At 38.0% G+C, this 14,032-nt stretch overlaps 1 protein-coding gene across 4 annotated transcripts in view; it reads left to right on the top strand.

Moving 5' to 3' along the window:
• ANKS6 (ankyrin repeat and sterile alpha motif domain containing 6) overlaps nt 1-8,338 on the top strand; it is a 39,679-nt gene extending 31,341 nt beyond the window's left edge. The window contains exons 15-18 of one of the 4 annotated variants that reach the window (XR_011000398.1): nt 122-238; nt 1,001-1,097; nt 2,505-2,949; nt 6,509-8,338. Coding sequence is in view for 2 of the 4 variants with exons in the window: in XM_068194886.1 (XP_068050987.1) it covers nt 122-238; nt 1,001-1,097; nt 6,509-6,558 (264 nt within the window). In the remaining 2 variants the exon portion in view is untranslated. Of the gene's footprint in view, nt 1-121; nt 239-1,000; nt 1,098-2,504; nt 3,582-6,508 lie in introns of those variants that run through there. The other 3 variants (XR_011000397.1, XM_068194873.1, XM_068194886.1) reach the window with 3 other exon arrangements.
• The last annotated feature ends 5,694 nt before the right edge of the window (nt 8,339-14,032 follow it).

Genomic DNA, 14,032 nt, shown 5'->3' on the forward strand with positions numbered 1-14,032 from the left:
ATTTACATTAAATCTATACAATTAAAAAAACCCAACAAACCACTTTTAACCTGTAGTAATAAATCTTTGCATAGGTAAATTTATGTTACCTTTTATTTCTTTTTTTTTTTTAAATATGCAGGTGGATATGGAAGCGTTCCTCACACTTACTGATGGTGATCTGAAAGAGCTGGGTATTAAAACAGATGGATCAAGGCAGCAAATTTTGGCAGCTATTTCTGAACTGAATGCAGGAAAGGTACACCTTAAAGTACTGTACATAGTGAATTATTCCAAGTTTTTTTATATAATTAATTCAACATACATTTTGAAATTCAGTTGCGAATGTTAGTTAGAAAAGCTAAAATAATTTTTTCCGAACGCAGTGTTTCATGTATTTGACTAGTAAAAAGTCTTCCTTTGTGGCACATCCTGTTCTCTTTCAATAACTCTTTCCTAGTCCAGTGAACAAGCTACTTGTAAACTTGAGCAATTTTGCAGTTTCTGAATATTGATTTCAGCAGTGTTAAAAAGAATCATCTGGCTGCAATAGTGGAGCTAGAGAATGCAATATAAGAGGAAGGGTGTCCTATGGTTAACATAACAGGTTTTGATTCCTCTGTGATCAGATGAATAGCTCTTCTCTTCTTGCTTTTTTAGATTTGAGGTCTGTTTGCTCTCTGACAGTGGAAGTTAAGACAAAACACAAAGGCAATTTCCCTAAGTCAGTATCAATCATAGTGATGAGGCTAAAAATTAGGGGATGTGGATGATGTTCCATACAAAGATATGCCATAAAGATAGGAAGAAAATAATGAAAAGGATTCTATTGTTGTCTGGTAGTTTCAGGAAAAGATTACTACAAGGTTTTCTATATATGTCTATAAGGTAAGTATTTGTTATTATTTCTGATAGTATACTGAACATAGACACACATATTGACACATTTGTTGTGTACTCTTAATAAATACATTTTTTAAACAGGAATTTAAGAACACCTTATTTTATTGTTCTTTTACAGGGTCGAGAGAGACAGATTTTACAAGAAACTATACACAACTTCCACTCTTCCTTTGAGAGTAGTGTTAGTAACACACGACCGCCTGGTCAGTCCCAATGTAAGTAGCACCTGAAATTAATTAAAAAATTAATTACAGGTTGAATCACAGAATCAAAGTATCAGTTAGATTGGAAACACCTCTGAGATCATACAGTCCAACCTGTGTCCCAAGACCACCATGCCAATCAGACCACGGCCCTGAATGCCACGTCCCATCTTTTCTAAAACACCTCCAGGGATGGTGACTCCATCATCTCCCTGGGCAGCCCATTCCAGTGTCTAATCACTCATTCAATGAAAGAAATCTTCCTAATGTTCAAATGTGTGGATATTTTATTTAGTACTGGCTGGAGGACAGAATGTGACAAACAAGCCAGTTAGCTTCTTTCCTGGCTAATGATGTATGTCTCTTCCTGAGACTGTAGAGAAGCTTTCAATATAAAAAGTAGAGGTATCTGTAAGATGTTTATACACCCTTCATTTCTATCTGAAATAAGGATAAGATTTTTGTTGTGCATTACTAAACACAGAAAATGGATGTAAGTATAGCAAGCCAGAGTATACAATACACTCTCTATAGTGTCTGTATGCACATATATAGTATCAGTGGGAGGTGTTCCTGCATGCTACGTAATTAACTTTAGCATACTTTTTACAGTAGACACTTTAGTATGATCAGGTAGAATAAATATATTCAAGATTTACAATTGAGCATAATGATTTAGGCAGCTATGTTAATTATATATTTATGTATGTATGCATTTAGTTATTTTGCCTAGGTGATATTTTTATATGATTATCTATAGATGGTTTCTTTGGAATACATGTATTCCAAGCACCAGTGTTATCTGCTAGCCAAGCTGGAGAAACTGCCTTTTAAAATGTACTGTCTGTAACGAAAACATACAGGAAGGTGTTGCTGACCTGTAATAATTGAATACATTTCCTACACTCTCAGATATAAAAACTGCAAATCTCTTTCCTGCCAGCCACCTGAAACAAAGGCAGATACTCATCTGTTAATCCAGATTAAAGCATTTGGCATAACCTATTCCCACATGTACTTCTGTATCCATGTTTTAGTAGAAACAACGAAAGCCATTGAATAGTCTTGAGAAGTTCACCATGTTATAAGTGCTTATTCTTCAATTGTTTATTTTGCTGCTTTCATCTACTCACAAAATAGTTTCATTTGCTATGGGGCTATGTTAAATAATTCAGGTATTGTATGCTTTAGGAAACCTTAATAATGAGCTAGTCCCAGTTGTTCCAATCTCAGTCACCTGCATTTCACTAGATATGTGAAAGCAGGTGATAACTGTTGACCTACTGATGTCTTGGGGCAAGCTGGGAATTGCTGGGGTAGTTAGTGAACGTGGGCTATGTCCAGTATTCTGTGTAGTCTGCTTGGCTGAAAGCCACTATCAGGTGTCCCTGTATGCTTTGTGCAACTTTCCGTTCTCAGCATAGTCAGCATGTGTGGGAACTTCTGGATGTCTCTTGGTAACATCCCAGACCTGAAGAGCCTCTTCTGTAGGTATTACTAGGTGAGCAGAAGCTGTATGGGATTTGATTACATGGTGCAAAGAACTGGAATTACTCAAGAACCAAAGAAGCATAGAGGTGTAATGTATCTCCAAGCAGCTTGCTGACCTTAAGTGTCTTGAAGACATCAAAGGACAAGAATGTTGGCTCAGAGTTGGGAACAACATCCTTTTGTAAGAATGGAGGCAACAGTTGCTTCTATTGAGCTTTTGATAAGAGGCTGCAAGAAGGCTGCCATCAGAGATCTGGCTTTTGGGTTTTTGTGTGTGAGAACTCCATGATACAGATTTGGCTGTGAAACAGAAACAGAAGCACTAACAGAGAAGAGGAAGAGAACATTTAGCTAAAAGAAGTTTCTGCACCAGGTAAGCTGCTTTTTATTGTAAAAAGTAGCAGTGGAATCCTTATTCAGTCTCTGGAACTTGAAGTAATTTCCAGGAGTGTGTAATATTTTAGAGCATAAGAGCAGCTGTACCAAGGCAGATCCAAGGTCCATACAGTTATGTTCAACTTTTTCATCCAGTCTCATCTGACACTGATTTGAAGAGCTGCTTGCTTTCATTTGCTGTGAACTTGCCATGTCCTGACTTCTTTTGCTTCATCGTACTGGATCAGAAGATACAGTGAGCAGTTGTTTCCTCTTCACTGCCTCCATGCCACTGATGATTTCACAGATCACTGTGATATCCTTCTTCATTCATGTTTGTTTTCAAGAGGAAGGCTTATAGGTTGCTTTGTCATTCCCTGTACCATAGGTTTTCTAACCTCTTTTCCTTTTCTGCTATTATCTTTTCAGACTTGGGAGATACCAGCCTAGCATACAGTATTCAATATGTAGGCATATTACGGCTTTACATGACAGACTGATGTTTTTCAGTTGTATTCTGTGCTTTCCATTCTCTTGCCCTTTTCTAGTTATTTCTGGTACTTTGCTATGTTGGCTATAATTGAAGACTGAACTGGTATTAATTCGAATTACCTCTTACAACCCAGCTGATCTACTGAATTTGAGCTCACAGCCTATAATTTTATATTAACACACATACATCATGTTTTCCATTTGCCTTACTTCATATTACTTCATATTTAGCTTCACCAAATTTTGTCACTATCTTATTGTTTAGGCACAGATGTCATATGATGTCTTTTTGCCAGTCTTCTCTTTACCTTTCTTTTTATTTACATGGATAACTTAGGAAGGTTTTTCCCTTCACTCTATATGCCCTTTCAAAATCACATATTGAATATACTGTTCATATCCTGAATATCCTCATGCAGATGCCTATGAAATACTACTGGTCAGTCTCTGTACCATGGAAAAATCACTATTTACTGCAAACTTCTGTCCTCTACCTCCCTAACAAATTATTTATCCACACAAGAAATTTTATTTTTGCCCTGTGGGTTCCTTGTTGTCTTAAGGGCTAACCTTGGACCTTGTGAAATGCCTTGTCAAAATCCAAGCATCAAATAGACTTCTTTTATCTTCAAGATTGTTGTCACCTTCACGGAATTCTAGTAGGTTGGTGAGGCAAGACTTCTAAAATCCCTTCTTGATTGTTTCCAACAAAATTTCAGATTGTTACAGCTTTTACTAATCTGGTTGGTATTTCTGTCCGCCTCACTGGTCTGTTTCCCTGCATTTCCTGTTGAGCCATTAAAAAGATTTGCATCACTCTTATTACATCTCAGTTATGTGACAATTTGAACAACAACATGTGTTCTGTACACAGCAGAAGGATTAAGCAGCTGAATTGCTGCTTAATCCTTCTGCTTCTCTAGGATATCTGCCTTAGAAATTTGCTATTACTTGCTTTGTATATTTGTTTCATATTCTTTTTTGCTAGTACTTCAGGTTAAGCTGTCTTGGACTCCCACATAAAGGTTTCTGAAATGGAATCCTTCCACCCCACCCAATGCCAGGGACACTAGGTTAGGCTGTGTGAATTCCTTGCTCCAGTCCTTGCCTGACCTGCATAAGGCAGAGGAGTGTAAATGATTCAGAGGTTACTGGACATCCAAGCCATTAGGTTTGGAGGCACTATGAATTCTGAATAGGCAAACACTACTTTCATGGGGAATGTTGCCTCCATCTATTTTTTAAATGGAAATTAGTTGGTCATTTCTAGAAAATTCTGATAAAATTATTCATTCCAAGAGTGAACGTCTTGGCAGGTCTTGACACTTTGGTGACTTGACTACTACTATTACATCTTGGAAAATTGACAATGCACCCTGTCCATGATAATAGAAACTACTGGAATATACTGCTTCTTTATAGCCCAGTGAATGTGTCCAGCAAACATAGAATTGCTGTGCTGCTTTGCCATTTAGAGCAGATAACCAAGCCATGGAGGCATGAGGCAAAATGACTGCTCTGAGGAACAAAATGTCTGGATCCTTTGTCTGTATTCCAGCTTCAGTGAAACAGCAAGTGACAGCATAAAGTCCAGCTTTCTGAGAGAATGGGATTTAAGAAATAATATTATCCCAGGAAAAGTTTCTCTTTGTAGTTTGAGGTGACCTTACAGGATTCTGGTGAAAAAGAAGATTGGACTTTCTGAATGCCTAGTTGCCAGGACTAATTGTTTAGTTTATTTTGGGAGGCTGTGTTAAGATTCATGCTCCCATTAACTCAGTGCAATCAAGAGGTTGAACAGATCTGGCAGTGGTTGGCAGGTTAATTGAAACAAATGACACCAAAGAAGATAGAGTGGCATTTCAACACAAACTTGCCAAATCAGAAATGAAAAGCTGAAAACAAATCATGTGAATTCTTATTAAAAAAACGGGAGGGGAGGAGAAAAGCAAATTAAATAATTTTCTCCAGAAGAGTAGACGTAAAATCTTATGTGCTAGTTATGCTAGTTGTAATAAATGTGTAAGGAAGTGTTACATGTTAAATCCTCTGATAAAAAATGGAAACACTTCATGGAAATTCCCTTGCCCATTTATGGCTTGCAACAGAATTTGCCATTTCTGCAAAAATGACATGAAAAATGCAAGAGAGCATCCAGGGTTTATACTCAGAAGGACACAATCTTTTTCTGCTAGGATATTTCTTAAACTCATTATGAAAAATCCTATTAAGATTGGTTGGAGGTAAAGCTACCAATTAACTTAGTTTGCCTTTTAATGCCAAGTTTATTGAAATGTTTGAAAGAAAAAGATCAGCCTTGTCACTTGGTACAGGAATCCAGCTACTCTCCCCCCCATCTAAACAACACTTCTGATGGGTGGAAAGAAAAGAGAAAATCCAAACATCTGCCAGGGGCAATGAAAAAAGCCAGGAGATAGATATCAAAAGAATAAACTGAATGTTCTCCAGACAAAAGTTTAAAGGGAGAGCAGCTATACCTATGATGAAAAAATAATATGGTGCCATTCAGTCTATAGTTAGTGGAAATTCTGGTCTTCCAGTTTCTTTTTATATATTATAGTATGTTACATATATTAATAGATATATACATATCTGCAGATACAGAGTTGTTTGGGTATTTATTTTCATGTTTGGATTCAGACTCAAAAATATCAAGTGGAAATTATCCAGAGCAGGGAGTTAGAGATTGAAGAGAGAGAAATAAAAACAGGAGCAAAATCAATACAGATTTGCATATAAAAATCATATAGCATTCAGATAATTGCTTGCTGGAAAGGTGCACATTGAGAAAAGTGGGATACTGGAAACTTTGTGGCAGTAGGTGACCTTTTCGCACATGAGTTTGACTTTTTATACCTTCTCCTTCAAGGAGACAGCTTAAGATGAGTAAAGTTAATTGCAGGATCAAACTTAGATACTGGTATAACAAGTACATTGGGAAATGTGGGCCTCTTTCCAGTAGTTGTGGAATTACTGTCTTGTTTACAGCTGTGAGTCTTGCTGGTTGCAGTTTTTCAGACTTCTTTTTTTTTTCCCTCTTACAGCTCCTGGCTGCTCTTTAAAACCACAAGAAGCCGTTTCTTCTAAAAGGTAGCTGGATGGAACAAAAGTGTGGTTTTATTTTTTATGGTGAAGTCTGCCATCTGACTAAGTAAATCTATACAAATCCATACAAATGAAAATTTGAAAAGTTAGTCCTGACTACACTGACATAGGATTTTCTGCAGTGACATGCTTAAAATACAAAACCTGCAGAAAGGCAAAGAAAATAATAAAGAGATTGCCTCTATAGTTCAACCTAAGTGTTGAATTGTTCAAAGCATCAGTGGTCTGAATTTAAGAAGAGCAAAGTCAGAAGAGGAGGAAGAATGGATGAAAATGCAAGAAGATGGATGTTTCATTCCACTCTTGCCCATAGATGAAGAACCCATGGGAGACCAGCATGGGCACAGTCAAGAGCAAAAAAAGCATGGAAGAAGGCAAGAAGGACATCACAAATTGTGGCCTTTCTACATGGGGAAATACATAAGCTAAATATGCCTCTCTTGATTGGATACAGATAAAGTAGTGTCGATTGAAATTGTAATGATTTAATGGGAAGAAATATGAAGGAGAAATAATGCTGCATTCTTCAATAACCAAAATATACTTTATCTATTCAATATTATGAGGTTAGAACAGCAGTAAAAGTAAAAACAAAATACCTATTTGTAAAAACAGCACTTTATTTGATTAAATGTGTAATCTGTCACCAATATTTAAACAGAAAGAACGTTAAAATAATGCTGACTTTTTTTTGAGAATAAAACCATTTACGTGATATTGGCTGGGGTTTTTTTGAACAGTAACACTAGCATATCCTTAAAAATACATTTTTATAACTTGATTTTGTGGCAATTTTGAAACAAAATTTACAGTAATTACAAGTAGAAATAATTTTCTGCTTAGTAAATATAATTTTTGCTAAGCAGTTAAAATGCAAATCATCAGGAATTAAAATAGAATTCATCAGAAGCCTCTGACATTATATTTATCTTTCTGAAGACTCAAGTACTGCAGATAAGGGCAAGAAGATCTTGGAGCTCCAGTTACCTGAGTGCTCTCAGTATATAACTAAAGATTTTACATTTCTCCAGGCTTCTCACTGTACTGATAGCTCATGGCTGCTTTTTCTGCCTTTGAGAGGAGGTAAGTTTGAGACAGAGTCCTGTATTGTGTGTCTGTATGTCAGGGCTGACACGGGCAGCTCTTTAAACTCTGCTGTAGGTGGCAGAGGTCTGGTCAGTACCGTCACCAGGGCCTCAAAACCCAGCATCTCACTGGGCTAGACCAGAAGTTTGATTCAGTTGTTCAGACCTCCACTGGCATTTGCCAGGCCCTAAGGCATCCAAAGCACCCAGAAGGGATGCCAGACATGACACTACATGAGGGTTATGATCAGGTTATTCATTGCAGCCACGCAGCCACTTGGACAAAGAGACCATTCAGAGATGGGGACTGTAATTTCATTGACTTGTCCTGATTTGTCACACACTTTGAAAGGTGAATGCTTTTTTTTTGTTCCTGTTTACTGTTCATTTTCTGTGCCCTCCTTTTCAGTTTAAATGAAAATCTTTGTTAGCAAACTTTGCTTACCTCATAATGAAAAGTGAGACCTTCTGAGTTTTACCAAAGAAGGAAATCCTACAAAACCCAATTCTTGTTATGATTCAGTCTAGCGTTATAGGCTTGACTAATGTGGAGTTATTAACCTAAGATTTTGCTGAGGAGTACTGTTACTTTGCAAGAAGCTTTTATAAGTTTCTTTGAATTTAATTTTCTTTTTCTGTACTTTAAGCATTAATGAAGGTCTGATTTTAAATAAAGATACTCTGTTATCTGGAAATTATTCAAGCAGTCATCTATAGTATTTCTCATGCTTCAGCAAATGCTTTAGAAGCCAGGTACCTTCTCAAGGGAATAACTTGGTTTCCAGAGTGAAGGGGACCATAAGAGTTCTTGCAAAGAGATTTCTTTAATACTGAGATCAGCTTAATTTACAATTGCTTGGCTTGTCTGACTCTGACACTAATAGCCTCAAACTTGCCACTTTATTTTATTTCAAAGCCCTCTTGGCAGTACAAGGGTGCATTTAGTGGGAACAGGCTTTGTCCATTAAAACTGAAACTTCTTGTGCTATATTTAAAGCTCATTTGGAACACTTAATTTCCAGTCTCTCAGAAGTTTGTATTATTGAAATAAACTGTTAATGCAATGTCCTCCTTAAAGTGTCACAGCAAGGAATTGTTTCAAAGCAATTTTTGCCACTTGTCATTCACAGCATTCCAATGTGCATTAAAACTTAATGGAGTTAACATGCAGTCATAAAAACAAAAGCAAATGGATATTTGAAGTATGATTGCCATATTTCCAGCATTGCACCTATAGCATTTTAATTGGCCTCTTACTTGTCTTGCATTTTTATTTGTAAGTATGTTCAAAATAGGTCTGTCTGGTCTTAAGAGGAGTGGGATATCAGGACTGTTAGCAGAAACACAGGGTAGTCCTGTACAGGAACAGGGTTCTTAAAGGTGATAAACAGGTTAACGTGAGTGTTGGAAAGCAGACCCATTCAAGACACTTCCTTATAAATAACCTAAAAATATTCTGCATTCATGTATACACTTGATGCATAGCTGTGAGTTCTTGTTTATAATAAGCCTATGTGATTTGTTATACCACAGAATCGGTAGCCTCCAATTAGTTGGTGCAGAGATTTCCTGGTTTTGAGTTGTGGAACAAAACCATTGCACAGACGGCAGCCTACAGTGTGCTAGGTTTGATGACAATGGGCTTGATTTCAACTGTTCTTTTTTCAAGTCACTCTCTGCTGCCATTAAGAATGGCATTCTTCCTAAAAATGTGAAGAATGAATAAATGGAAAATAAATTGAATAAAAGCTAGAGATAGAAGCACAACTCCTTGACTGGGATTTCTGGTTTTCTTTCCAGGATCTTTCCAACCTCTCTTTTAGGTCTTTTTCTGAATACTCAGAATTAATACTGAATGCCCTGGCATTCGCTTACTACAGCAGCTCAGGATGCCAAAGCACATACTGTTTATCACAGACTTAGTTCAAAATCTCTTGCTCATATCTTTACTTAGAGCAAACAGAAAGTGTCATTCTCTGTGCTAGTAATTAAATGGTGTAAGCAGAGATTCACTTTTCCAGTTGCTTGGGCCACAGACTACAAAACAGTAAGCTCCAGTTTATTGATGCTCCTAAAACATTGTATTATCTGCTATCGTGCATTTGAATTGCTTATTTGGTGTATGTGTCAAGCACACACACAAACTGTAGTCCTTAGCAATGCCGCAGATATATTTTACACAATGACAGAATGACTGAGGCTGGAATGAGCCTTTGGAGTACATCTTGTCCATTCTGGTTTTCTGGAACCCTGTCCATTGGTCTCCCATCATCCAGTGAGATGCTCTTCATAGAAAGCTGTCAGATTTGTTAGACATTATTTCCTCTGTTGTGAATTTGTGCTGACTACTCCCAACACTATCTTAAAATAACTGGAAGTTATTTTTAGGATTATTTTCTCCATCACATTCCTCAAAGTCAAGGTGAGACTGATATGGTCCAGTTCCCTGAATCCTCTTTCTTCGTTAATCAAAAAGATAGGGATGACATGTTTTCTTACATTGTACAGAAACCTTGGCCAATCACCACAGCCTTTTAAAGATAATTGAAGCAGGTTTTCAATGACACCCAACAACTCCCTCAGTACTTTTAGAGTGCACTGCGTGGACTTGTCTGTGTCATACGACATCTCTTGGCATGCCATGGAAGGATATTTTGTAATCTACATGCGCTCCTCAGACAATGGATGTCATGCATTCTACACCTCAGCTCATCCTTTGGTGCTTTATAGACATCCTCTTACAGTGAATTTCATAGCTGTTTTTCAGTTCTATTCCAAGCATCCCATCGTTTTCATTGCACAGCAACAGCATTCATGGTTACCATTCTCTGGGCATGCTGTGTTGCTTCTCAGTTTACACAGTGATACATAAACTTTGGGGTTTTCCTTCTAATTCCTTGGACAAGGAGAGTGAACAGGTTGCAGCTAAAATTTGCCAGCACTTTTTTATCAGCATTCAAGCAAATCCAGCATCATGATGAAGTGAGCAACAGCCTTTTAAAATGCTGAGAGTTTGTTAGGCTCTGAATTTTCTGAGGAAAAGGACCTAGTACATAACTGAACACTGCAATACACCCTATATTTCCTAGCCACACATAACTTTACTCTTGCCACTCATCACACTGCCAAGTACAATAAAACTAATTCAAATCAGTGCACAGTTAGGAAACAGGCTATTAGATTCAGAAACAGAAAGCAAATCCTGCAATAACAGAATGTCTCTCCTTAGTGTAGGCACAGGTGGTTTCCTGTTTTTTATCCAGATGACAGACTGTGAAGTCATGCTGACTAGTCTTATGATTCAGCCAGCTGGCCAGCAGACATGGGTCCAACTCCCAGGGAAGCCAGTCACTCCAAGTGCCATTTTCTGCACAGCAATATTTTCTTGCAACCAAGCTCTTCTTTATTTCCTCTGTGTGAGGAGAGATGTACCTTCTCAAGTGTCCTGAAATGTAAATGTTGATGATCAGACAAAGATACTGACTTCTAACATTAATAGTGTCAATTCTTTGCTCAATTTAGAGGACAGTGGTGTTCTCAGATTAGGCAGTCCCCATGACAGCTCCTAAATGTGCTGGGTTTTGTGATAGCACTGCTTAAACATAATAATGGTTTTCTACTTGCGGCAAGATGCTTGCTGAGAAATTGTAATAAGAAGAAATGTCCCTTTTTACTTTTCAGTAAATAAGTGCTGAACTGAAGAGCCACATACTGGCCTGATTTGTACTTGTGTAACTCTACCACATCCAAGCCACAGTGGATTGAAGTGCAGGGAACTGCAAAAGAATTTGGGCTGAAATAATCTATAAATAAAGTATCCCATCTACCATGTCTGGTTGCATAATTTCTGTGCAAACAAGGTGTGCATGCGAGGAAACCATAGGTATGTTCTGAGACAAGGAGGTGCAGAATGTGTTTGTTGTTTTGCTTTAAATATCTTTTTGTTGGTGGTTCACCTCCCTGTTGGCATTCATTATGTCATTGTTTACCATCTTGGAAGGCCTTGCTGCTCTCTAATCTGATGAGTAGTTATTTGATAAATATTACAAATGTTGTTAATGGACTTGTTTTATAATGCCTTTCTTTTCTGCTGGATCTAAGCAACACAAAGAGCAGTTAATTTATAAAGATGAGGGGAAAAGGAGGACAAAAGAAAACTGAAAAAAAAAAAACCAACCAAAAAAACACTAGAAAACCCTGACTTGGTTGGATATATCAACAAAACTAAGCAGATGATTTAGCCTATTTATTATGTGGAAATTAGCAATAGCCTTCTCATATGTTATCTGTTATGTACATGTCAATATTTTAAATTAATCTGGAAGAACTGTGCATAAGCACAGCATGAGAAACTCCTCATTTCTCTCCTGGAGACAACATGCAACATTAGAAGCGTTGCACAGCCATTTCAGAAGTAGAGCATGCCAAACAACTAGCAAATACAGAAGGCAGAGCTGATGATGGGATGGAAATCCGTACTACACCTTCTATGTCTGGCTCCCCATGTTGCACTGGATTCCTTTTAGTTTACTTACACACACAGAAAATCCAGATTCTTTGTTTCGTACCTTTAAGACATCTGGCAAAGACACACCAGTGATTTCCTAGGTGAAACAAGGACGATTCAGGAAGGGAAGAAGAGGAGAAAGACACTGTCCTATGCTTTTTGCATTTTAAAGTTAAAAATTGCACAGAAAGTTTTAAAATATAAATGAGAGCTGTATAGCCATATTTATGATAAAATGTAGTATTTTTAAAATCTAAACAAAACCACACACATCTAGAAATTTCCCATAAAAACCATAAAGGTTTACTTTTCATTTGCAACAACAATATTTTTGCCAGCTTTGCTGTCTCTGTTCATGTACCTGCTTTTTTCAGTCTGTCATCCTATGTTTTTTAACATTGCCCAATGAGCTCATGTTCCCTGTAAGTGCTTATTATCAGAGCCAAGTGCATGTTGCAATCCAGATAATTAACTTCACCATTGTGTTGCTTTTCTGTTATACGTTAGACACGTATATTTATAATGCAATGAAACCTCAAGCTGAGGTCACTGGATGGAAGAAGTATTTATTTGTCTCAAAAGTTTGAATGGAAGACTATGTTCTTGGCATTAGTTATCATATGATGAATTTGGGGATGTGACCAGAAGGGAGTACATCCTGAGTTCTGCTCCTGCCTGACAACAGACACGTTGTGTGACGTTGAGTAAATCACTTTTCTGCTAGAGTTTCTCTTCACCAATGGCTGGTAATGTTCCATCCTTAGCTGGTTATGCAGCCACCAACATTGTCAACAGAAAGTTCCAAAAACAATTAACATTGGCATCAGTAGCAGACTGCTCTTTGACATTCTTGATATTTTCTAGGTGTTGAAATGAGAGAGTAAAAACACTACAAAAACATTCACAATTGTGTTGGTGCCCAGATAGGAACACCACCACCCCCAGGCTTTGGATCATGCTCCTTCCTGAGATTCATCGTGAAAGCTGCAAGAGTCGGCATGAGGTTGCCAACTGCTTGACCAATCTGATTGCCTTCTATGATAAAATGTCTGAATTTGTGGATGCAAGGGCAGCACCTTGACTTTTGCAAAGCTTTCAACTCCGTGTCTCATATTATTCTTATATCCAAGGTGAGATACCAGAGTTTGGATGAGTGGATAACTAGACAGATAAAAAAACTAGTTAGATGGTCAAGCTTATATAATAGTAATAATAGTACATCAGTGGTTTATCCAGCAGAAACTTTACAAAATTTAGCAGGGACAAATGTCAAGTCCCTCACCTAGGAAGGAAGAACCCTGAGCAACAATACAGGCAGAGTGGTGGGAAGCAGCTCTGTGAAAAAGGATTTGGGGGCCTTGGTGAACATAAGATAGGAGCACAGACTGTCTGCAAAGAAGGGCAATAGCATCCTGTGTTGTAGCAGCCACAGAATGAGAGGAGACAATCCCTCTCTGATCACCATTTATTAGGCCCCACTCCATCCAGTGTGGGGATCCACAGTGCAGGAAAGCAATGGATAAGCTGGAATGAATCTGGCAAGGGCACTAAAATACTTAAGCACTGGAGCTCTTGCCCTGTTAGGAGAGGCTGAGCTAACTGGGTTTATTCAGTATGGGGGGAAGAGGGCTGCATGTGACCCTCTGACAGCTATGCAGCTAGTGAAGACAGCAGCCTTCTGGTTCCTAAAAGGGGGTTGTCAAGAACATGGAGTCAGGCTCTTCTCAGTGCTGCAGGGTGGGAGGACGGGAGTCAATTGTCACAGTCTTGAAACAAGACTGCCGATCAGTGATGCTTTTCTCCCCAAAGACATCCAGGCAGCGCAGCAGGTTGTCCATAGGGCTGTGCAGCTCCCAGTCTGGCAGGATTTC

The sequence above is a fragment of the Anomalospiza imberbis genome, chromosome 1, assembly GCF_031753505.1.
Source record: "Anomalospiza imberbis isolate Cuckoo-Finch-1a 21T00152 chromosome 1, ASM3175350v1, whole genome shotgun sequence".
NCBI lineage: Eukaryota > Metazoa > Chordata > Aves > Passeriformes > Viduidae > Anomalospiza > Anomalospiza imberbis.